General features: G+C 45.8%; 2 protein-coding genes and 1 long non-coding RNA gene across 5 annotated transcripts; 2 read left to right on the top strand and 1 right to left on the bottom strand.

Annotated features, from left to right (window-relative positions):
• Positions 1–1,189: 1,189 nt before the first annotated feature.
• Positions 1,190–19,711, bottom strand: LOC147261963 (uncharacterized). Of its 2 annotated transcripts, none has more exons than XR_015115908.1 (4): positions 19,127–19,711; positions 15,995–16,145; positions 6,456–6,822; positions 1,190–5,675 (listed from the first exon to the last, which is right to left on the bottom strand). It is a non-coding gene; the product is annotated as an uncharacterized LOC147261963 (long non-coding RNA). The 2 variants fall into 2 exon arrangements; XR_015115907.1 differs by having other exon boundaries at positions 1,190–5,681.
• Positions 2,572–8,402, top strand: LOC147261964 (cathepsin Z). 2 transcript variants are annotated; one of them, XR_015115905.1, is made up of 7 exons: positions 2,572–2,719; positions 3,234–3,397; positions 3,498–3,677; positions 4,756–4,906; positions 6,495–6,660; positions 6,788–7,039; positions 7,152–8,402. XR_015115905.1 is itself a non-coding variant. In XM_086204304.1 (6 exons), the coding sequence occupies exons 1-6, from the start codon at positions 2,586–2,588 to the stop codon at positions 6,899–6,901; spliced, it is 909 nt and encodes a 302-aa protein (XP_086060430.1). In that variant the 5' UTR covers positions 2,572–2,585; the 3' UTR covers positions 6,902–8,401. The 2 variants fall into 2 exon arrangements, 1 of the variants encoding a protein (XP_086060430.1); XM_086204304.1 differs by having other exon boundaries at positions 6,788–8,401.
• Positions 12,359–23,556, top strand: mppe1 (metallophosphoesterase 1). Its single transcript, XM_086204302.1, has 9 exons — positions 12,359–12,921; positions 13,050–13,158; positions 15,121–15,224; positions 18,275–18,355; positions 19,146–19,254; positions 19,524–19,604; positions 20,714–20,836; positions 21,047–21,187; positions 21,942–23,556. The coding sequence occupies exons 1-9, from the start codon at positions 12,671–12,673 to the stop codon at positions 22,125–22,127; spliced, it is 1,185 nt and encodes a 394-aa protein (XP_086060428.1). The 5' UTR covers positions 12,359–12,670; the 3' UTR covers positions 22,128–23,556.
• The last annotated feature ends 1,290 nt before the right edge of the window (positions 23,557–24,846 follow it).

Raw genomic sequence — 24,846 nt, forward strand, 5'->3', positions numbered from 1 at the left:
GGGGCAGTCTTGAATAGAACATGAAACAACACCTGATGGAGCACGGTGGTGCAGGGGTCAGCACTGTGGCCTCACAGCAAGAAGGTTCCGGGTTTGAGCACGGGATCTTTCTGTGTGGAGTCTGCTTGTTCTCCCTGTGCCTGTGTGGGTTCTCTCTGGTACTCCAGCTTCCTCCACAGTCCAAAGACATCAAGAGGGACCAGGTTAATCCAGACTCTAAATTGACCGTAGGCGTGGCTGGGAGAGCCAATGGTTGTCTGTCTCTATGTGTTGGCCCTGCCAAGGACTGGCAACCCGTCCAGGGTGAACCCGCCTCTCACCTGAAGGCTGCTGCAATAGGCCCCCCCCCCCCCCCCCCCCCCAGCAACCCTTTACAGAATAAGCAGTACAAAATGGATGGATGGACAAAACCTGATGATGATAACGTGCCTTTAAAATTGAAGCCGCCAGTCTAAAGAGGACATCATCAGATCAGCACAGCAGCAGCAAACACACAGGTCAAAGGTTTCGGGATTGACGGCTCCAGAGCTCTGAATTTCATCCACCGTCATGGAGAACATGTACTTTTACTTTTGATACTGAAGTAAACTCAGATTCAAATACTCTGCTCACAATTTTGAATGGAGAATTTTGTCTGAGTCCGATTTTATCAGTGTATTTCTGCTACTTATGTGTTCCTTGCCCACCGTTGGGTTGTTTAGCCCTCAATTTAGTCTTACAGATGGGAAGTAAAGCCTGGAGCTGTTTGCTTCTAGTAACCGTTCATAAATCAGGCTTGCAAACACTTTACCATTACAAAAGCTACATGGTAGATGTTTGGAGTTACCTGCCTGCAAGACTAAACTGAGGGCAAATACAAAAATCATGTTTCTATGAAGGTGTGATGTGCTCTCTCTGCTGGGCTCAATTTTAAGTCTACTGCAGAAAACTGTTGGATAGATAAAAAAACAAAAAAAACAAAAAACAACTCCTGTTGTCTTAAAACAGCCAAACTGTAGCTTAGGTTCTTCGCCTATTATCTCATGGATGTGTGTAATATTTATTTGCATCCAGTTTCGAGGGGCTGCCTTACACTGTAGGATCCAACATTCCGTTTGCGCCGGGCAGGGAAGAGTTTAGATTTCACACAGCAGCAGTGACCTAAGAGGTCAAAGGTCATTTGCACTTCATTCCTGCAATCCCCCAGCAGACAACAGTCTCTGTGTTTCAAAACACAATGGACATCTTAGGTGGCGGAGGCAGCGTCTGCTCTCAGAAACACACACAGTTCAAGGCTAGAGTGTCTGTGAGATTCACGCAGGAACGTTTATCGTCACAGTTTCACTCAGCAGCTCAATCAAGCTGCTTTGCTCCTGGGTTTGTTTTTGTTTTTTCTCCAGGAGTGTTGAAACCAGACTAATAAATAGTTTGAGGTTGGCGACTCCTTCTGGGAACAGTCAACCTCCGCGTCCTCGCTGTCACATACATCATCATTTTCTGACGTTTGCTGTCGTGATTGAGGACGTAGTCCGTGATGAAGTGCTGTTTACATGACGGTGGTTTAACCCAACATCTCTACAAAAAAAAAAAAAAAAATTCCACCAAAATCCAAAGACTTGTCAAGTATATTTTTCTTGTGTACAAATACTGCATACTAGCTTGCGTGTGTACACCAGCTGCTCATCATCATCCTGAGGAGGAGGAGGAGGACCACAGCGCTGCCACTGAGTGTTCATTAGGTGGTTAATGTTCGTCTAATCTGATTCTTGTTTGAATCATTAAAAGCACAAACGGCGGCGCCGCCCCCTCATTTGAACTGACCAGGACCGAAGTTTACCTTCATCCTGCATGTAACCTTGTTAAAGTGCACATCATTCATGAAAACACAAGCCTTCACCAGCCACTGCATTAGGTGTAATGGGATTTTAACTATGAAACTGGATTTATTTAAAAGTTTCCTGCTGAATCAACACCGATGTCAGCTCAGAGAGGATTCATCTATTGATCCCTGTGAGGAGAAAAAAAACAATTCAAAAGTAACAGTTTGAAAAAATGCAGTACTTGTACTGCATTTGATTTGCAGTCCCTATAGTTCAAAAGACATGAAAGCAACTGGTAAGGTTCTTTTTTTTTTTTGTAAACAAAAGTAGCCACAAATTCTTCATCAAAATACTTTCAGAAATTATGGGACAGAATAAAATACAACAAAATGAGCTGTGTCCTATATTTCCAGGCCACCACTGCCACCTGGCACCACTTCAGGGTCCCTAGGTCACATGACATGGGCGCTATTAAAAGATGAAAACTCAGAATTTTGTGTACATGAAAAAAACATGTATTTACACTTAATTATTCATAGAAATTGTAGGTGGTGATAAAATCCAATAAAAAAGATCTGTTTACTTCATTTCCAGTCTATTAAAATACACTAATAAGTATTAACAATAATATTAATAATAATCATGATTTGGAGTCCCTCGGTCACTTGATATTGCTTTTATTTGAAAGCTGTCAACTGAGAGTGACGTTGAATTGTTGTTGTAATTTTCCCTCCTGGCCGCCGGGGGGCGAGCTGTGCATGTGTCACGTAATAAAGAGAAGCCAACATGGCGTCTTCCGTAACTACACAGCTGCTGCTGCTGTGTGTTTTAGCATCAATTTTACTGCGTAAAAGCTCGTCGGAACTTTTATCTGAACCTTGTTACAAACCCATTAAAGACGGCAGACCAAACTCTGTTAAGTAAGTGAATAAAAAGGCGTTTATAAGATGTTAGTTGGGAATATTGTTTACCTCCAGCTCGTAAACATCGTCGCACAGCTGTGATTTAGTTGCTTTTACTTACGAGTCTTTATTTTCTAACTGCCATCACAAACCGGTTACTCACTCTGGTGTTAAGTTGATAGCCTGCATCACGTGGAAAGTCAGATAAAATGTTAATTAACTTATTAATTTATAGTTAATAATGCCGGATTAGCTGTAATTGTGCTCATTAGCTTTAGTTGGTCAGTTTAGATGAATTCAGCTGTAAATTATGTAGTTGTCAGTTGACTACTTTGAGGTTAAACATGATAGATTCTGACACGTACTCAATTTTTTATTTTTTTTTACCAAATTTCCATAGTTCTTGTGATATTTTAACGAATGTACCTGCTAGGACTGAAGAGGCCTGCACACACTCTCCCTGGTGATTGAGAGTCTGCAGCAACTTAAAAGATTACAGCTAAATATGAGCCTGCTCCTGCACTCATTTAAGGACCCGGGCCCGACCGCACGAGTACCTGCAGGTGTCAGACCTTCCTGTGTCGTGGGACTGGAGGAACATTAAAGGGAAGAATTATGTGAGCGTCACAAGGAACCAACACATCCCCCAGTACTGCGGTTCCTGCTGGGCCATGGGATCCACCAGCGCGCTAGCTGGTAACCATGGCAACAGAGGGAATGAGGGATGCATAGATTTTCAGATAGAAAAATAGATAACCTGCCAGTTATTTTTTTTCCTGTTCTGCCTTTTTCTCAGACCGTATCAACATCAAGCGTGGAGGAGTGTGGCCGTCGGCCTACCTGTCCGTCCAGAACGTGATCGACTGTGGGGGGGCAGGATCTTGTTTCGGAGGAGATCACATGGGAGTCTACGCCTACGCGCATGAGAGAGGCATTCCGGATGAAACCTGCAACAACTACCAAGCCAAGAACCAAAGTAAAACAACATCATATGCAGTTTATGACTTCCATGAAGTTAAAAGACAGAGGCTTTGGTACGAGAGAAGAGTCAGGCAGATGTGCGGACACCCCTGCATCCTCTTAATCTCGGGCTGTCCTGGTGTCAGTGGAAGCTAACGCATGTGTCATCATGCAGTTTGACGTATGCCGGAGTGCTGCAGTAGGACTTTGTGGTGTAAAACACATGTAAACACATCTGCAACTCCACATGTCTTAACTCAGTTGTTGCTCCCTGACGCGCCACAGCTGATTTGGGGTCCAGCTGGGTGCTCCAGACGATGAGGCTGCTCAGAAACCATTATCCTCCCAGACAGTCTGGTAGTGTGAGCTGCTCACAGAACCAATCTGAAGCCTCAAAATCTGCTCACAGAACCAATCTGAAGCCTCAAAATCTGCTCACAGAACCAATCTAAAAAAGATTATATCCAAAATGACACCTGTGCAACATTGGAGCACAGCGCACTCTACTGGACAAACAATGCAACAGCATCATGTCTAAATAAAACAAAGCCGGGATGCCTGCGCCAGAGCAAGCGTTGGTCATCGTATATCAGCTGGTTGATTGATTGGCTGGGCTGGAGTTTCAATCGATCAGTATTTGATTCAGATTGTCAGTACTTGCAGGGAAGAACCACAGTAGCTGATGGTGTTCAGTAGTACTTGGTACTGTTGGCAGATATTACAGTTGAACTTGGCTCCAGTTCTGAAGGACCCATGTGGACTGTGTGTCTCAGAACATTTTAACATCCGGACTCATTTGTTCGTCTACTTGTGGAGGAAGCGCTTGAACCGTCTTCATAAAGTTCTGATCCAAAGTCCGTCCGACATCTTTGAGACGAGCTGGAATTCTCATTGCAAGCCTGGTGTGATCTGGCCTGAGTCACGCAGAGGAGAAATATGCAATAAAAGGGTTAATGTTCGTCAACATCAGGAACTGACAGGCTGCTCTGCCGTGTTTGATGGCGTTGTCGTAACAGTAGAACCGGACGCAAATCAAACCAGCGGTGGTTGCGTGACTGAAAGACGTTCTCCACTTGTTCTTTCACGTTCTCCAGAGTGTGAGCTCTTCAACCAGTGCGGCACCTGCTCTTTCTTTGAGTCGTGCACTGTTGTGAAGAACTACACGGTGTGGAAGGTGGGGGACTACGGAGAAGTTTCTGGAAGAGATCACATGAAAGCTGAATTATACACCAACGGGCCCATCAGGTATCCCGTTATCCTTCGTGTGTGTGAGTGTGAGTGTGTGTGTGTTGAGTGAGGGAACATGTCACAGAGCGAATCTTGATCATAGTAAAGTTTTTATGAATGGATGCATATTTGATGATTCTTGACATGTTTGAGGAAACAACCAAGAGTGTGATTTTACTTCACTTGCAGAGTCTAAAAGCCGGAGCGCAGCACTTTTACATATTAATGAACATCTGTTACCGCCGAGGCCTCCAGTTCTAAACCTCTCTGTTCTCCACACTGAGTGGAGCTCATAGCTGATGGTTGATTTTGGGGGATGATTCCAGTACTTGGGAGTAAATGGTTCTGATCCAGTCATATCGCGATGCTAGATGGCTTTGTTGTTGTAGGCAGACATGTTCTATCACGTTTCCCTCCTGTCCCCCTGAAGCCAAACATGAGCCCTGGCGCTGGTGCCTGTGTAGAAGTGTAGGTTCCAGTTCCTGTGCTGCTGTCATGTTCAGTTCAACTGAAACAAAACCTTTAAAAAGGGGGACATAATGTAGCAGAAAAGAAGAGAAGGAAATTGAAAAGAAAGACAGTGTTCTTTACATATTGAAATAAATGTTTTCAAATGAAATGCAAAATGACCCCGTGTCCACATGCCCAAGCTGGTCAGGTCAGCGTCATCAGCCGGGTCAGCTGGCGATAACTCAGCCTCCCCATCAGCTCCAGATGCTGAGGTCACGAAGGTCATCGCCGCTCTCCATTTACCGTCAACCCCTCGCTTCCCCACGACAAGGTGGTGCTGTGTCTCCAGAGAGAGAGAGAGAGAGAGAGAGACAGACAGACGTGTCACTGGGTGGTTGTGAACTCATGATGTCACTACAGTAGTGATGGATTGACATGGACTGCAGTGATTGATGAACCGGAGTTTAGCGTTGACATGTGACAGAAAAAGCTAAGAGAAGCGTCTGCCTCCGATGCGCTCCGTGGAAACAAGACATTGCGAGTGGTGAAAGAAGGGAGTCAGAGGCCTCGGTGCGGTCGGACAGGTCGGTTTGTGCTAAATATGAGAAGAATCTGGGCTCCCTTGTTGGTCTCACAGGAGGATTTGAAGAAAGAGCGTCTGTTGGCATCGTGTCAACAGTGTGAATGTTGTTCCTGCGGTTACTCAAAACTAACAGAGTGACACAAACGTTCTGTCCTGCAGTCTTTATGAAAGTAATTCCAGAAACTGCAAAACCGGTTCCGAAACAAAAGTCTGCGTTTACTCTTGTCCTGGTCAGCCTTTGTACGAAATGAAGGTCTCGGCTTTTACAGCTTTACATTCTCTGTTTTGTTCTTCAAGGCTTCTCAGATACGAACAAAGCCTTATTAAGAGCAACATTTAAGATGTAGGTCTGTGAATTAAGGCTAAGAAGATGTGGTGTTGGAGAAAACAGCTTGAGAATTAATAGTCCAACTTTGAAGTGACAAATATAGATTTCCCACTGGTATTCCAGCCCGCCGTGTGTTTACTTCAGCTCATAAAAATCCTCTCTTTTTGAGTGAAAGTGCAAAAAGAAAAAGGCGCGTCAGGTTTTACCACAGCAGACTCGTGTAAACTCGTCCGTGTCTCCTCCAGCTGTGCCCTGATGGCCACCGACGGTCTGGAGAAATACTCTGGCGGGATCTTTGCCGAGTTTCATCCGCTCTCGCTGCCGAATCACATCGTCTCGGTGGCGGGCTGGAGCGTGGACGAGGACGGGACAGAGTACTGGATTGTCAGGAACTCCTGGGGGGAGTTTTGGGTGAGCGGCTCCCTTCTGGCCTTTCACGAACTTAAATTTTATATTCAAATAGAAAACTTTTCTCAGAGGAAGGCTGTTGTATTTGAGATGTCACTCTTAACCCTTCCTGTCCCGTGTCTGTTTCCAGGGGGAACACGGCTGGGCCAGGGTCGTCACCAGTGCCTATAAAGGAGGGAAAGGAAACTGGTTCAACTTAGGCATCGAGAAACACTGTGCTTACGGAGACCCCATTGTAACGTAAACGGAAACGATTAAAATGTGGGGGGAAAAAAAAGAAAGGATCTTCCGTGTGATATCTCACCCTTCAGGAATTTGCACTCCATTTTCATGCCTGTTAATCAGTCAGAGAATTCCACCGCTTGTTACATTCAAGCCAGAGGTTTGTGTTTTATTAGACATCTCACCATTTTAGAGCTCAGCAGAAGTATGAAAATCTGGATTGTTGAAGAGCGTGTAAACTCTCTCAACACCTCACGTCTTCCTCACTGTAGATTTAGTGCCACACCTCTCCAAAGGGATTCAAACGGACGTCAAACCGAGTCGCTGACGTTTGAATTCTCCTGTGGTGGACCAGCGGCGGGAGGTCTGACGAGAGGCGGGCTCGTGACTTTCCTCTGACGCCCTCGTGACCTCAGGGAAGGAGACCGTCAGGCTTATTGAAATTCGATCAGGATGGCCAAAGGTTGTGTTCAGCACGAGCTTCTTTCACTGATATTTAACTCGATTCACATGGAAACGACTCTGCTGTTAGCGAATGATCACGTGACTCTGATCCTGACTGGTCCAGAATAATGAGGCCAGCAGGCGTGACATCTATTTTTTTCAAAACTGAATTGAAGCAGTTGTTTGAGCTTTTTGCGGATTATTAAGTCGTACTCTTGGACAGATTAAATTGTATTGTATGAATAAACGGATTTTCCCTCATAAATCATTGTCAAAGTGAACACCGCCCTCAGTTTTGGCTCATCAATTTCCAAGCTCATGGGGTGGTTTTATCTTCTTGTTTTTAATCTATTCACTTATCTGATTTGATTTATTTTCTGTTTTTTTTCTTACACCAGCTTAAAGCTTTAAACACACACACACACACACACACACGAGTCAATAGATATTTGCAGCGGAGCAGGTGTCGAGGAGTGTGACACGTTTTTGGCGGTGTCCCTTCATAATAAGGTTGTTTTAAACGCTCAGCTGCCAAACACGTTTTCACTCCACTGCGTAGCGAACTTGTTCGACACTCTGCACCCGCCCAGTTGCGGTCGGAGGTTTTTCTTTTTTCATCCTCCCAGACCACAGTTCCAATCAATGGACGATCAATAAAACTATCCGCAGTGTAAACCTCAGACCTCTTTAACTCCCAACAAAATAACAATCCAGTCAACTGTTTTCTTTAACACTCTTTTCCGCGTCTTCTGCAGCGCGGCTCCTCGCAAGGTTCTCCCACAGGAAGGAATGATGACGGATCCGCCCGATTACTGGCCTCAGTAATATTTAGGCCACTGGTGAGGTGTCTGCCACATGCATTTATATTTAAAATCTTTTTTTTTTTTAATGCTAAAACACTCTTTAGTTATTTTATTGGAGATTCTATGAACCCTTTCTCTGTAAGACGAAAGAGAATTGAGGGATTTATTGATTTCAAAAAGCATCAGTGCACATTAATGAAGATGGAGGCAAAGAGGCACCGTGTCAACGCGCCTGATCCAACCAGACAGGCTGGGCTCCTCTGTGTCAGGGGCCTTCACACATTTGTTCTCCCTGAAGGGGGGGGGGGGGGGGCGTTCCTCTTTGCAGCTGGGGAGGTGATTTGAGCTCTGATGCGTTAAAGAATCTGTTGGTTGTGTGTAGAATGTAGTCGGTCCATTTTCCTAAACCTGTCCTGCGCTCCAGAGTGCAATATTGGCATGGCTCTAAAAATAGTCCCTCGTCCCTCCGAGCACTGTGAGCTTCATGTGTTCGGGTCATTACTGAACCGCTGCAGCTCGGTGGTAGTGGTGACTGTTCATGTTGATAGGGTTCTACCCTCCAAGGTCCAGGGAAGCCTCCAGTTCCACCAGCAGCAACACAGGAACACGTCACTCTTATTCCTCTCAATACAAGAATCAACTTTGGGAGCTCTGAATCGTCTCACACCTCAGACACTAATAGATACTAATAATTTGAGGAAAAAAGTTATGGGGGTTTTCAACTTCAGCCACATTGAATTCATTTCTTTTGTCCGTGTATATTTCCTCATGTTTTATTATTATTATTATTATTTCTCACATATTCGGGCACTGCGCATTTATTTGGATTTGTTTTTATTCATGAGTTTCTGATATTTTTAGCTTCTCCAACATGGAAACGACTGTCATTTTCCTGTTTTTTTTCTGCCTGTGCTGCTGCTTCTCTTAACTGCTCTGACATCTGTTTCTCATGTCAATAAAAACTCTTTGAAAATGAATTGTAAAAATATGCGCTCGCCGAAGCAGCGACATCTCCTGTTATTTCGCTCTCATTGTTGGCTTCTGGTGAGAGACCTGGATGAAAATGAAGGATAACGGCGTAAAAACATGTTGGATTTTTAAATGTAAACTTTCCCAGGAATACAGAAACACGCAGAACAATGGAAGCGTTGAAGTACCGGGAATCCAGAGATCCAAAGGTGGCATCAGCTGGGATCCAGGAGCGGACAATCCGGAAACGGAGGGCAGACAAAGCTCTGGAGGTGGCCGAGTCAAGGTTGAGGCAGAAGGCTGTGGTGGGCCCATAGCAACAGGGCGTGCAGGCATTGGCCACCTCCCAGCAACAAGTGTGCACAAGGCCAAAGGCAGAGAGAAGCAACATCTCGTTCAAGAGGAAGTGCAGGCAGCAGGATGGTGGTAATGGGGCAACAAGGAACATGGACAAAAATGGAGGATCTTCTGCAACGCAAGATCACCTGGTCCAACATCTGGAAAGCAGACTTCCATCACATCAGGTTCTTAGTCCAGGTTGTGTATGATATCCTTCCAAGTCCTGCCAACCTCCACGTCTGGGGCAAAACCAACACACCATCCTGTCGTCAATGTTCAGGAAGGGGATCCCTGGAACACATCCTTAGCAGCTCCCACACAAACCAAAGACCATCGTGTTCCACAGAGCCAGCATACGACCACGGGCAAAGTCAGGCCTCCTCACCTCTGCCACTGACTGGAGACTGGAGGTTAACCTTGGCAAACGGTTGAAGTTCCCAGCCAGGAAAACACCAACAGACATGACCATCGTGTCCGATTCCACCCAACAGCTGATCATTCTGGAAGAGCGCGTGGATGAGGCAAACGAGAGGAAGCCTGCCAGGCACCAGGATCTGGTGGACGTTTGCAAGGCTGGAGGACGCACCGTGAACCTCTGGAGGTGGGCTTCCGAGGATTTCCTGGGCAGTTGCTCTGCAAAGTGTACGCGCTGCTGGGCCTCACCGGGGAGGCAAAGACAAAGAAGGCTCTCAGATCCTTAACTGGAGCCGCAGAAAAGAGCCGTAAGGTGGCAATGGATAAAGAGCGCAGAATCGTGGGCGAACGCTACAGGGTCACAGGCTGGGGTCTGATCAACCCTGGTCGGGCCGCCTGGGGGAGGGTGTCTGATGTTCAAAAGACCCAAAACACCCAATGGCCCTGATGATGTGTCCCAGCGCATCTGCAAGATGTGTCTTTCAACTGGCTTCTGGTGAAAGACCTGGATGAAAATACCGATAACAGCCCAAAAACGTGTAGGTTTTTTTTAAATGTAAACTGTCCCAAGAGCACAGAAACATGCAGAAAACAGAGCCGGAGTCAAATAAATGGACCGGAATCAAAGAGAATTGTGTGGTCGTTTAAAGAGCGTTGCTCCAAATTAGATATTCAACTCTGCTTTTAGAGAATCTGCTCTCGGTAACAGGGCTGCTTTGTTGAACAGACTCAAGAGATCCACTTGAGGAGCATTTTAAATGTGGGGGTGGAGGGTTTGGGGGTGTGGTGGACTCTTTCCGTCCAAAAATGTGTTGTCGGTTCAGCAGCGGAGTCGGGCTTCACATCTGGAGCGCAGAGTCCCACCCGTTGGTGGTCTCTGGAGACAAAAGTGCTCATTCACCATCGCATTTGAAAGCCGAGATGCCTTTCCTGTTGGCTCAAGATTTCTGGGCTGCAGCTTCCCCAGATGCTGCTCCTTTGATGCCTGAGGGGACAAATGTCTCAGGGTGAGGACGGGGGACGCCAGTGAGGACAAGCAGCATTTGTGTCCTGCAGACCAACAGGTTTAGCAGGTAAACTGATGCCGAGGCCATGATTAGATGTTTTTTGTTTTTTTTTGTTTTTGTTTTGTTTTGAGCGTCCGAGCTGCTTTTGTCCAACTCTTCTGTCTTTCTTGTCTCAGGGCTGCAAACATAAGCAGTCGCTTGGTGATTAGATTTGTGGACTTAATCGCTTAATCTCATTTGTCCCATAGTCGCTGGCTCCTGTCCATCTGTTCCCTGAGTGAGGACGGACGCCAGTTATCCTTCACCGCCGATCAGATAATCATTTATCTGTACGACTTCATACTTTCCAGACAGTTAACGTGCCTTTGATTCACTTTTAACTGAAGTGTTGTGTTGTGGGGTTTGTTTGTTTTGTTTTTTTGTCTGTCTCCTGCCAACGTCTCCGCGCTCCCGTCAGCACGCGAACGCGCATCGGTTAAAACACTCGCCGTCAAGTCAGCAGGCTCGGATGAGAGCAAAACCGGAAGTTGGACGATTCTGCTGTCCACTGTGTCACATTCCTCAGCAGGAAGGATGATGATGTCACATTCCTCCGCCTTTGAAAAATGGGATTTGAAGCTGCAGAAGATAAAGCAAGAAAACGCAGGTTGTGTTTCGCTGAAGGTTCCCGAGCCCTCATTTCATATTCATAACTGATATTAAACCAACTGACAGGAACCTCTGCACCTGTGTCTCTGCTTTCATACCTGGTGTACTTTACGTTATTACATGTATAATAATATCATGCGTTTTATTAAATACTATCCACATTAACTACCACCTGGCTGGAGATATTCTTTCATATGGCGAGTGGAGTAAATTCTCCCAATGAATTATTTATTTTCTTCTTTTTAACACTCACTGTATTCATTATTTAAACGCTACTTTTATTCCGCGTTGATTTTACTGCATGTCTGTGTGATATATCATCACTCTGGGATTGAACTTGTCTGTGTAGAAGTATTTCTAGATTTAAGATATATATATATGAAGACTACAGAAGCACATTGGTGGACTTTTTAATGCTGTAATCTTGATTCATTTTTTTAAAAATTTAAACTCAAAAGTCACGAGAGAATAACGTCAGTTTGCCACTTTACCTTATAATCTATTTGTGCTCCGTTTCTCATATCCTGAATCACCCTCTGCGTTCACGTCCTCTCTTTTTGATACAGTAAACACAAAACTGAGAAAACTGACTGAATAAAGGACGCGACTGATTTCACCGAGTTCCCAAACCCTGCGTGCGACCCTCAGAACGCGTTTCTGGCGTGGTTTTAAAGGCTGTACTCACGAAGTACATTTTACCCTGTAAATGCAAACATGACCGTGCGTCAATAGGAGCCTGTTCACTTTATTCTTCTCATTTATTCCCACTGCATTCAAACTGCATCAATATTTCGCGTTATTTTAAGGACAGGTTGGCCAGTTTATTTTGTACCTGAACCGGAAGTGTGCGTCTGGCTTGACGGTTTAGAGATGAGCTGAGCTGAAGCGACTGACGCTTCTCCATCAGCCCGGGTCTCGAGCAGGGGACATTTTTAACTTTTTATTCTATATTTTTGGAAGCAGCCAGTGTGTGGACGGAGGAATTTATTTAATTATTTATTTATTTTTTTAAATTCATCCGGCGCAGCCTCAGTGCAGCCTGCCATGACCATCATCCGGCTGGAGACCTGAACAGTCGGGTCTGGAAGAGGAGAAGATGCCTCATGGACCGCTCCATCACCGCCAGTGCGCCACTTCAGGGCTCCTCAGCCGCCGAATAACAAAGACATGCCGCGGTTTAGCGTCAAATGGATGGTTGCGGTGCTTTTGATTCTGGTGGTCGGCGGTGCGTTCTTCTTCTGCGAGTATCTCATCTACTTCCCGACCATCCTCAAGTGCGCCTGGCCGAAGATCAGCCATGCACGGGGGGGAGAGGGCATCGACGGCCGGCCGATGGACTCACCGGTCCGCGCCATGGTGCTGTCGGACACCCACCTTCTAGGAGCCGTCGGGGGACACTGGTTCGACAAGCTGAGGAGGTAATTGATTCAACTGAAGCAATGCATCATCGCGTTCCACCAAACCAAAAAAAAAAATCTGTTGGGTAAACATCAGCAAACGGTGCTGCTGCATGGTGACCGACTTGTTGTGTCCAAATGACGCGCAGGGAATGGCAGATGGAGAGGGCTTTCCAGACCGCGCTGTGGCTGCTCAGGCCCGAAGTAGTCTTTATTCTCGGGGATATCTTCGACGAAGGCAAGTGGAGCTCGCAGAAGGTAACAACAACAAAGCAGAACAGAACAAAACAAATCCCTCTTTCTTTGTTTTCTCGGTGTGTGAGAGGACGGTGTGCAGATGCTCTCCGGTCATCATCCGGGCCGGGAGGCTGCAGGTTGAAGCTGCTGCTGCTGCTGCTGCTGCTGTTGCAGCCTCTCAGCCCTTCATGGTGCTTCTCTCTGTCCTTGTGCAGGAATCAAAAAATCCCCCGGTAATTCTCACGTTAATCTATTACTGGATTGTGAAATGGGATCCGTCAAGTTAAGAGAGATGAGAGGGGAGGTTGATGCCGGAGCAGCACGGAGGAGACGCTGATGAAAGCTCCAGCGGTTCACGCTTCCATCGCACCGCTCCTGTTTCTACCCCAAAGATCTGAATCGCTTAACATCTCCAGTCTGTCAGAGTTGTTGTTGTTGTTGTTGTTGTTGTTGTTGTTGTTGTTGTTGTTGTTTTATAATCTCCAGCTAAACAGTCCCCGTCCTCGACCCCGTCCGACCATCCTGGCTTCTTGCTGGTCATTTTAATAGATAATTAACAAATAATATCAGGGAGGGGGGAAAAAAGGAAAACGCCATGAGAAACAAAAAGGTTGTGTTAGCAAGGATAAGAAATGGCGTTGACCCGCGCGGTGGCACTGATGGATGGATGTAACATTCCTCCACATCTGCTGATTCTGTGACATCACAACCCTTATTGGATTTGTGTTTAGGGTTACATCACAAGCCTGCAGTAAATCACAAAGCATGTCTTATTAATAAAGACAGCAAAAAAAAAAAAAAAAAAAACAGACAGCAGAAATGTATTTGTACTTGAACGTGATGTGACTTATCACGGAGCGTGAGAAGCTGTGGAACGGAATGTGGGTCGGTATCATCATTCCCCATATCGAGATCTGTGCATGAAATCAGCCGGGGGTGTGAATATCAGTATCGGTTCACTATTCCGATATTGCCGGTTCAATACTGTGTCTGCTTCCCGGGGCTGAAGCCGCATGGGGGGGGGGGGGGGGCAGTGACACATCCCTGCAGGAATTGCTGGGATGGAAAAACAAAATACTGGGACACATAACCAGGAACCGGATAACTGCAATACAGAAGTTGAAGGAGGATTGACATGGAGTAGGGGTCTGCATTATTTATCCGTTCATGATTTCATCTCGGAAGAGACAGAAGTGGTGAGGAAATGCATGATGATGTTGTTTTTTTCTCGACTGTCATGTTTTTAACCCCCAAATTAAACGTTATTACAACTGAAATGAAATGAAATGCAAATCAAAAGTAGTAAAACCCCCCCCTTTTTTTTTTAGTCGTTGAAACAATAAAACATTCCGCTCAATGAATGTTTTATTGTATTTGTTGATGTGGAAGGATTCATTCTCCGCTGCTGTTGTTTGCCTTGTAATGTCCAAACACACACGAGGGTTTGCTCAAACCCACACGAACGTCCTCACATCACTTCATTCAAACACAGCGAGAGAGGAAAAAGAAGCTGAACGAGCGAATGTTTGGCTTTTCTCTCCCTTAAATGAGTTTTAAAATCAATCTCGATCGGCTAATCAGATAAATAGTTCCGGCTGCAGGCTGAAAAAAAGCCCAAATCATAAAATATTTAATTTGCAAAGATATGAAACGACGTGTGAAACACGTGCCTGTTTGCCTGACAAACGACTTCCGTCCGCTGCGCGTCAATTTAACCGCGGCTCCAATTAGGAAGCGAAATCCGGGTCTCGTTATGAGGCGCGTCGCCGCGGGCATCACCGCGTAAACCCGCAGCGCTCTCAAGGTCTCCGCTGTTTTGGCGCCCGCAGCTGCAAAATCGAAAAAAAATATCGAATCTGGAGTCTGAATCGATGCAGCCCCCCCCCCCCCCCCCCCCCCCGAACCCGTCAACTCTCGTGATCTTCCACCCCAGGGGCGGGGGCACCGAAACCTGCCTCAGCTGTGTCTCTTCTCTCTCCGCAGCACTGGGAGGACGACGTCCGCCGCTTCCACAGGATGTTCAGGCACTCCACTGACACGGAACTGGTTGTACTGGTTGGAAACCACGACATCGGTTTCCATTACGAGTAAGGACGCTCTTATTCCTGTGTTACAGATGTCCTGGGAGACACAGAGGGTTGTCCTCCTTGTTGCTTTGACTCTACCTTTCAGAGACGTTGGAGAATAGACGTCTTTTCCTCTCAGGTGCAACGTTTATTCCTGTTTCTCCTCAGTCTGAGAACCACTCAGAGAGCTCAAACCCCCGGCCAGGCGAGCAGGCCCTCACAACCCCTGTGGATGTTACAGGGAGTCAGAGGGAAGCAGAGTGAATGACGTTCAAAACGATGCTTGTGACGTCAGGCCCACTTCCTGTAACCGCTAGGTGGCCCTGGGACCTAAATTCAGCTTGCGTGTCTTCAGTTCCGGGACTTTAGACCGGAAACTGGAGACTGGAAAAGATCCGATCAGGTCACGTGGGTCCAGTCCATGGTGAGATTGGCTGCGTCGCCATGGTAACAGCTCATAAGGAACTCAGTCTACTCAGAAACCCATCAACAAGTTCTCAAGTGTTTCTGATCAACTTTCTGGTCAGACCATCAGAGTGTAAAAAAAAAAAACAAACTCACACACACAAACATGTCTCTTTCGCATTACCAGCAGGTGGCGCTATGAGCTACCTGCCCTCATCCTTCTCGGCCCGTGAGGGCGCTTCCACACTCAGTGTGGTGAAAGTCTGCCTCGTGGTTTTCGTGTAAAGAGACAAACAGTCGGCAGAGGTGATACGGCATCAGCCATCCGAATCCACAGAGTAGCAGTAAAAGCCTCGTCCTTTTACACAGCAGAGCAGGAACATTACCTGTAATGTTTGCTCCTGAATTTGAGGGCAATGGCATCACGTCCTCTGTCGCCGTCTTGGTGCTCATCGTCAACAAATTCCGCAAACATCTGCTGTTGTCTCGGGCATCCGAAAACCTGCTACGTCTGAAATTCCTCGGTGCCGCAGAGATCTGTCGTTGAAGTAGAAAACACACGAACGGCCATGAAAACACCAGTGAGCGACATCATGACACTGAGTGACACCTTCCCTCACTGCCATGAGCAGCCCGGCTCCGTTATTCCACGTCAGTCCCACATTCCAGCTGTAAATTAGCGTCAAGGGTTTATTAGAGAGGTGAACGGTATCCGTTTGAAACTGTCAACATGGGTTTTTGTTTTTGATGCCATGAAAATTGATGAGTCTTGACAGATGCAAACGAATATCGATCCGGACCGTCGTCGAGCAATAAACAGCGAAGGTGTTTAACCCTTTAAGAGCTGAGACAGCTCAGCGGCTGTTAGAGTCTTTAACGGGATGTGGGGTTGACATCTTTTTTATTGATTTTTTCTTCTAAATATTTAATGAATGGTTTGGCAAAGACAAGACGTTTTTACATAGAAGCCAAAGGTCTCAGCTTGTTCCATGTTTTCTGCGCAGATTTAAAGGTTTAAGTGAAGTTTGTTTGGGGTTTTTTTTGTTGTTGTTTTTTTAGAAAACCCTTATGTTAAAAGGTTATTTACAAAAATGCCATAGATGTTTTGAAGGAGTTTTTCTAGCCCTAAATGTAGATGGGCTCAAGGTATTCAATGACATTACCTGGGCTTTTATCCATCCACCCATCCATTTTCTACCTCTTATCCTGTTAAGGGTCATGGGGGGTGGAGCCTATCCCAGCAGCCTTCAGGTGAGAGGCGGGGTTCACCCCAGACAGGTCACCAGTCCATGGCAGGGCAAACACATAGAGACAGACAACCATTCACACTCACAGCCACACCTACGGTCAATTTAGAGTATCAATCAGCTCACTTGGTGTCTTTGGACTGTGGAGGAAGCTGGAGTACCAGAGAGAACCCACGCAGGAACAGGGAGAACATGGAGACTCCACCCAGAAAGATCCCGTGCTCCAGCCGGGGCTGGAACCCGGAACCTTCTTACTGTGAGGCGACGGTGCTGACCACTGCACCACCGTGCCGCCGCCTTTTATTTCTCTATTCTTTAAATGAAACTCAGCCGTACAGAAAGAAGAAGGACTAACATTGCTTTTGGTGATTGTCGACGATAAGAAAGACATAGAAAGGCATCAGCTCAGTCTCCACAGTCACGAGCAGATATTACACAGTTAGAAAGATGGGAGTAGAAGGGCAGTACTCTTCGGTGAGGAAAGTACATGGTGTTCTTTCCATATTTGTTTGCTGGACAGAAGGCCTGAAAATAAAACGGCAACCTAAAGAGGTAGAATCAAATTCAGCTGACAGCAACAATAAAACAACGACTGCGAGAGGGGGAGACGACGGCCCCGAGTTCGCACGCCGCTACGTCTCATCCTTTCCCGCGGGTTACAGCTGTTGTGCAGGATGGTGGCGAGGGGACGTTTGAAACCTCACTTAGATGAGCAGCTCCTTAACTTTAAGGTTCGTGAGTCCTCAAGATAAGCCGTGACAGGTCGCATGTTTCTATCTGCTGCAAGAATACTGCGATGTTTTGGGGTTTTTTTTTCCGGAGCAATTTCAAAGGAGTATTGTAACATAATGGGATGATTCCCCTTTGAGTGGAGCTCATTTTATGAAATCCTGGTTAGATTCAGTAAGCATGCTCTTATTCATCCTCCTTGGGTTGCGGCTGCATTTGGATGAATTCATTGTTGCTCGACTCTCTCTGGGCGAAAGGTACAAAAGTATTTGTGTCAGAAAAGAAACGACACATTTTAAAATGGAAGCCTTTCTGCGCCATCTGTGTTTTCCTTAAACTGTGTAACCAAGAAGTACCGCAAGAATTTGATCAGAAGAAATATTCGGATGGAATGGATCTTTAAACTATGACCTTTCTGCAGTCATGCTGTCACCCCACCCCCACCCCACCCTCACCCCCACCCCCACCCCCAAATCACAACTGGGTTCAGGAAATGCGACTGCTGTCTCCAAGTCTGCAGCTACGAGGAGTCGTCACAGCTTCTCCTGCCTGTGATTCATGTTTTGGCTGAGGCTCGTTTCTGCTGTGCTTTGACTGAAACGGCACAGCTCTTATGTAACAGCCATGTGACAGACGTGACAGCCCGAGCAGCGGGTTTCTGTGTGACGAGCGTCTGTGTCTCCCCTGCAGGATGGACTGGTTCAAGCTGCAGCGCTTCGAGAAGGTCTTCAACGCCTCCTCCACCAGGATCGTCACCAAAAAGGGAGTCAAGTGAGTGACAGGAGGGCGACCTGATGACCTGCGACACCGCAGGATGAAAATGGGACTCAGCGGGCCGGAAGTCCACGGGTTTAATCCCCTGAATCAGCCTGAAACAGATAGCTGCTGTCCAGGGATGTCGCGCTCTGAAGCACCTTTGATTAGGGTTGAATCACAAATAACGCCAACAATCAGCGCTGGTCCTCGCAAAACAAGCCGGTGCATCAATGTGGAGCGCCGTAAAACCAAACCTTTGCCTGAGATTAAGAATACTTCATTTACTTGCGTTCATTCCTCAGAAATTCCCCCTTTTTTTTAAAAAAAAAAAAGGAAATAATTCCATCTTGTGATAACAGGAAAATGATTGACTAACAACTGACACACGCGCTGCTTCCTCAAGAAAGTTGGTCATCATCTCGTGGCAATAAGACGATGTTCCGTCAGCACGACATCGAATCTTCAAACACTGATTACAAGAGCGGCCTCCCCGCCTTCCATTCAATTTAGTTTCCAGTGCAAACCTTGCTGTTAGAATTAAAGTTGAGTTTAGAAGCGTTTTTGACAAAGGTTGATTTATTTTCAAAACGGGTTTAATTCTTCTCACTGCTTTGTACCTTCTTTTTTTTTTTTTTTTGGCAATTTTACAAAAATAAGGTTGGAGAACTCCAGTTAAACCGAGGTCACAAAGAAACTAAATGAAAAAAAGTGAACACCAGTATGCTGAAGGGTGTCGGAGACATGATAATGGGCTGGTACCTGCAGCGTTTTCCCTGGCTGACTCACCGAGCTTGTGTCTCCTCAGCTTCCTGCTGGTGAACAGCGTGGCCCTGCACGGTGACGGGTGCCCCATCTGCCAGTCGGTGGAGAAGGAGCTGATCAAACTCTCCAGAGACCTCAACTGTTCTCTTCAGGTGAATTTTCTGGAACTCAGTCACAACCCCTTGTCAGCACCTTCCAAGCATCCTGCCGCCAGCGCTCGAGAAGTGTGAGAGTCAAGTGTGGTAGAGGGGAACTTAAGCTGGAGATAGAATTATGCTGGTTTTCATATCCGAGGCTGAGTCATACCTGGAGCAGGTGTTGTGGCCTTTAAAAGAAGCCTCTGAGTCAGAGGGAAACGAAATTAGAGTTGAACTGGTGCCTGTTAACGACAGGGTTTATTCATTCCTCCTGTTATCTGCAGAGCTCACAGTCCAGCAGTGGAGCGACGGACGGCTGTGAGGGCGCGCAGATTTACCCCCCCACCGCCCCCATCATGTTACAGGTGAACCGCACACTCCTGCTCTGGTGGCTGCAGGGAGGAAATTTCCCTCAGTCATTGTCAAAAGATGTAGCAGGCACAGAATGCACTGTAAACTCCTCAGCCAGTCGTTGAACGCTCCTGCTTCTTAAGCGTCGACAGATTTCTTAAAGGGACACGCCACCCTTTTTGGGAAATATGCTTATGTGCCAAGAAGGTAGATCCCGTCTCTCCTCTGTTGCTGCATTAGGGAGCTGAGACACACCGAGACCTGCTGACTGCTAGTTAGCATAGCGTAATGAATGGTAATGGATGGGAAGGTGAGCATACCCATCAAGAGTCATCAAATTCACGGTTCTGCTAAACAGTGTTAGCCTGCATTAACATGACCAGGGTTGTAGAGAAGACCTGTGATGAAATTACAATTTAGAACTCCAAGAATCTGATGAGCGGCTGGAGCTGACTCGGCGCAATATTTGGACTCAGAACCTCAAGACAGAAAAGCTTCGCTGACGAGCAGTAGAGCGACTGCTGCTACCGAGCATGGCCGAACTTTGTGTTGATGCGTCTGATGTGCTTGATGTCACTGGCAGTTTGCTAACGCTTCTCTTCCACCATCATTTATTGCGCTACGCTAACGAGCAATCAGCTGGTCTCTGAGGGTCTGTAGTTCAGTACAGAGGGGAGGAGGATGTCTCTGTTCTTGTCTGGCTCTGGAGACGACAACAAGTAAGCGCAGTCCCCAAAAAGTTTGTGTCCCTATGAGAGAGTGACAACATGAAATTTCAGAAAACACCGATCAAGACCCGTCAGATCTCAAAGAAATGTCATATCACCTCTATTATAGAACAGTCAAAAACCTAAATATCATCAGTTAAAAGCTTACGAGAAACTCAAATCCACACATCAGAGAATATCTGAACCAGTCAATTCTCCCCAAAATCAAACTAAATGTTTCTCCGAGTCCAGTTTCTAATTTTTTTCCCAGTATTTTCATCACTGAATGGTTTTTGCTGCTCATCAACAATCGTTCCCGCTTCCTTTTTTTTTTTCTCCTCCCCAAAATCTAACACATAAGGATGAGCCAGAGATGAATAAATCTTTCAAAGTGCTGACTGAGCTCTCCTCTCCAGCACTATCCCCTGTACAGAGTCAGCGACGCCAGCTGCACAGGACAAGACGCTGCACCGCCTGAAGAGCGACACCTGCTGTTCAGGGAGAAGTATGACGTGCTGTCGAAGGAAGCCTCACAGAGGGTGAGCACTCTGCAGTCTGAGCACATCACCTCTTCTCTCAAAGCACAGATCTCCTCTGGAACCAGCTTTATCCAATTAAAATACAGCGCTGTCAGAAACAGTCTCGTAGGGAAACAGCAGATGGTGATGGTGGCGACGACGGCCATGATGATGATGTGAACAAGTAGCAAGCCGACTGTCTCTAAGGTGGATCTTGGTTTCTGTCCTCAGCTGCTGCAGTGGTTTAAACCCCGCCTCATTCTGAGTGGCCACACCCACAGTGGATGCGAGGTTCTCCATGACAACAAGTACCCAGAAATCAGCGTGCCGTCCTTCAGCTGGAGGAACCGGAACAACCCCAGCTTCATCCTGGTTAGTGTCTCGCTTACCGGCCGACGTTCTTAACTCCTGTGGCAGCGCTCACACAGGCGGAGAGGTTCCATGAAAGAACACGCAGCTTTGTTTGATGCTCTAGAAGTATGAATACCAGGAGACGCGTCGATCCTGAAAGAACCTCCCCGTCAATCACTCCCTTTCCCGCATAGTTTCCTTAACGTTCCAAAAATTCCTCAATTGCATCGGAAAAACAACGTGAAAGTAAAGCAAAGTAAAGATTTGACGGATTCTTCTGTTTCCTCTCTGCAGGCGTAAATTAACTTGGCAGGAGAGGGTTAGTTGTGCTACTCTGAAGGTGATCAACAAGCCAGCGCTTCATGGTTCTGACTGCTCGGTGACAAAATCAAAGTTTTGTTGAGCATATGAACTTAATCTCTTGTCATTGTAACAAATATAAGACAGGGCTGCTTACCACACAGCGTCTCAGTGAGATAGAGGGGATCATTTTGCCTGCTCAGTGCTGTATTTACCTACAACATTGACTGAACATACGCGTGAAAATGGCCGATTTCTCCCGCTAAAGACAAAGTGAAGGGACGTCGACAGCATCACCAAGGTGCCGTGAGGTCATTTGTAACAACTCTCTGAATGGGCATCTCACTGAGAGAAGCTTTTGTCAAATCCATGGGCGCTTGTGTTGCCAGGTTGGGCATCTTTTCCACGCTTTGGGGCTATAAAAAAAAGCAGTTATTAGGTACGTAGTTATTGTTGATGAACTGTTTCCTCCCAGGCGTCGGTGTCGCCGGGCAGCTACGCTCTGTCCAAGTGTTTCCTACCCGAGGAGAGCACGGTGATCGGGGTTTACTGCTCAGCCGGCGCCTGCCTGCTCCTCCTGTTCCTGGCTCACTGTATGTGGATGAAAGGCCTGCTGCAGTGTCTCAGCCTTTGCCTGCTCGGGAAGCACAAGTCTCTGTGAACTACATTACCCAGCATTCAGCGGTCGCTGGGGAACGAGCCATGATCTGGAGTCTTACTAAGGCTGGTAAATACTTGATTTTGAGGAGTGTGATGATCCTCATCTGAAGGGGCCAAAAAAAACAAAAAAAAACAACAAAACAAAACAAAAAAAAACCACCAAATCCCACAAAAACCAGAAAAACAAAACCCACCACCGTTGTTTTCAGTTTGCAACACTGTGAAGGACATGAATACGAATCGTCCCGATTACTTATGACGACGACGATGATGTTGGTTGTAGCTGTGGCGATGAAGCACATCTCCGTTCCCTGTGGAGTGCCAAATAGATGGAGCTTTTTGCATCAGGGTAGTGAAGCGGCAGGAAGTTTCCGATCACTTTTCAACACTTTGCCTGTATGAGAACCTTCACACGGTCGAGACAAATCAAGCGAGTACATATGTAAATATTCCTGGTCTGAGGTGGTGCGTTGGTGAATTCCGTCTCCTCTCTCTGATGTTTACTGTGATCTGGTGTAAATCATCTCACCTTCTCTTTGTTTCTCTTGGTCAAACACGGTAAGTTCTCGTTTTTTTTTTTTTTTTTTTTTTTTTAAACGACACATATCTAAAATATATTTATCGCTCACTTTCTGTGCCAAAATGTTTGTGAGGTTTTTGCCAAATTGTTGACAAGTTTCTGATGAACTGTACATAAAAAAAAAGAATCTTACAGAGCTGTTCTTGACTTTTACAGTCCATGTGAGAGGTTGATGGCTGGAAATGAAATATGATGTGAATAGAAATATGAAAAATGCCATAAATGTGATACAGGAATGTGCGTTTAAATGCCAAATTATTTTGAGTAAACTGAAGTTTAAAGTACATTCCAGAATGGAAACAGTAATAATAAGAGATCATGTCCATCTATCAGCTGCCAGCCATGTTGTTTAAGTGCTTTTCCTTCAAGTCAAAGTGTAAAAAAAAACGACAAAAAAAGACTATATTTGATTGAAATTCCACTGAAACACTGAACACCAGCGCTGCTCATCCACAGGTATCAAAGTACCACCACCCCCCACCTCCACCCCCTCCCCTGGTGGTGGGAGAAGTACTCGCACTGAAGGCAATTATGTAAAAATACTGTTACGCGCAAGTAGGGGGCGGGAAATTGTTTGAATACTGTAATATATCGCGACACTTCCCTCTTGTGATACAAAATCGATCCACGGATGATCATATTTTTTATCGTTAGAATCGTTGCTTTGGTACGTTGTTGCAAAGACGCACCAAACTCAGTGCTTCGTTGTGAATGGTTTCATCTCAGCTGTCGTCCCTGCTTTTTTTGTTGTTGTTGTTGTTGTTGTTGTCACCATCTTGGGGATATTTTTCTTCAGTTCTTGATATTCTGATGTATTGCAGATTGTTTTGCAATATATTGATTATCCCAGTCTCTATAGTGGTTGTCTCCTTATTGAGTACACACGTTTCATATGGAATGTGATGCCTCACAAATACCTGCACACTGTCGTACATATGGTTAAGATTTACTTGCTTCGACATGTTTATGTTGCGTCAAGCCGCCCTACCGTGTTATTAATATCAGTTAAATGTTAACTGGAAGTTTTAGAGATGAGGTTGTTTTGTTTTTTTTTTTGTTTCACAAGTCTGCAGATGTTTGCGAGAATATACAGTCATGAAAATTTGCCTCAGAGGAGTGGGAATGTAGAGTTTCAAAATGTGTATGGACCCTGTGTATTAGGTACCATGAGTATTGTATCATGAGTTACTCCCCACCCACAGTTACGGGACCTGAAATTATTATCCTGCTGTACGAACGGGGGGGGGGGGGGGGGGGGGGGGGGTTACGTCATATTTTCACTGTATTTTACTGTTTAAGCTGGTTGGAACAGTTACTTTAATACCCACTTGGGTAGTTTAGTCCTCTGGTTCTCAAACTTTGCCTTTGACCCTTGAAAAGTGTCATAAGCAAAACCTGTGAAGGGTCAATTGTTGTTGTTTTTTTTAAACTTATATTTGCACCTTTTTTATGTAATATTGGATGCATTTATCTCTTCGTTTAGCAATGTCATCAAATGTAAATGTAAAAATGTAAATAGTAAAAAAAAACAAAAAAAAACAAAAGCATCACTGACACTTTTTGGTTTCGGGATCACAAGCCAATGGACGTGGGAATAACTGGATTGATCTTGGAGACTTTTTCTATTTCAATGTAAAATCTCGGAGAACTTCGGCTGTGATGCACTGAAGTGGAAAAAGTCGGAGTCTCGTGGAGTACAAGTTCAGAACCTCAACTTAAGGGTCGCTTTAGCCTCAAATTCCAGCCACCGTCCCACTTCCGTCACACAAGTCGAGACAAATCTGGACACCCGAGATAGAAATAAAGCAAAAAAAGTAAATGAATAAATAAACAAATTAAAAAAAAAACATCCTCTAATGTGCCTCTTTATTTAAAGAAAATAAAAATGTCATTTAATCATCCTCCCGGGCCAAACAAGGTGTTTGGACCTCCAGTCAGTTCACTCTCTTTTGGGGATAGACGTGTACTGTAGCAGAAGAAAAGGCTGATGCTGTTTGTACAAGGAGAAGAGCTTGTCTTGTTGGGTGCTGCTCACACATTCATAGTGCCTGTGCCATCAGGTATGGCTCCAAAGGACCAAAGAATTACTAATATTGCACGCTCTCATTTATTCATCTCCATTCTAAACATGCTTTCCTAT

Source organism: Aulostomus chinensis, chromosome 5, assembly GCF_037954235.1.
Source record: "Aulostomus chinensis isolate RoL2024-O1b breed Wild chromosome 5, RoL_Achi_v1.0, whole genome shotgun sequence".
In the NCBI taxonomy this organism is placed as follows: Eukaryota; Metazoa; Chordata; class Actinopteri; order Syngnathiformes; family Aulostomidae; genus Aulostomus; species Aulostomus chinensis.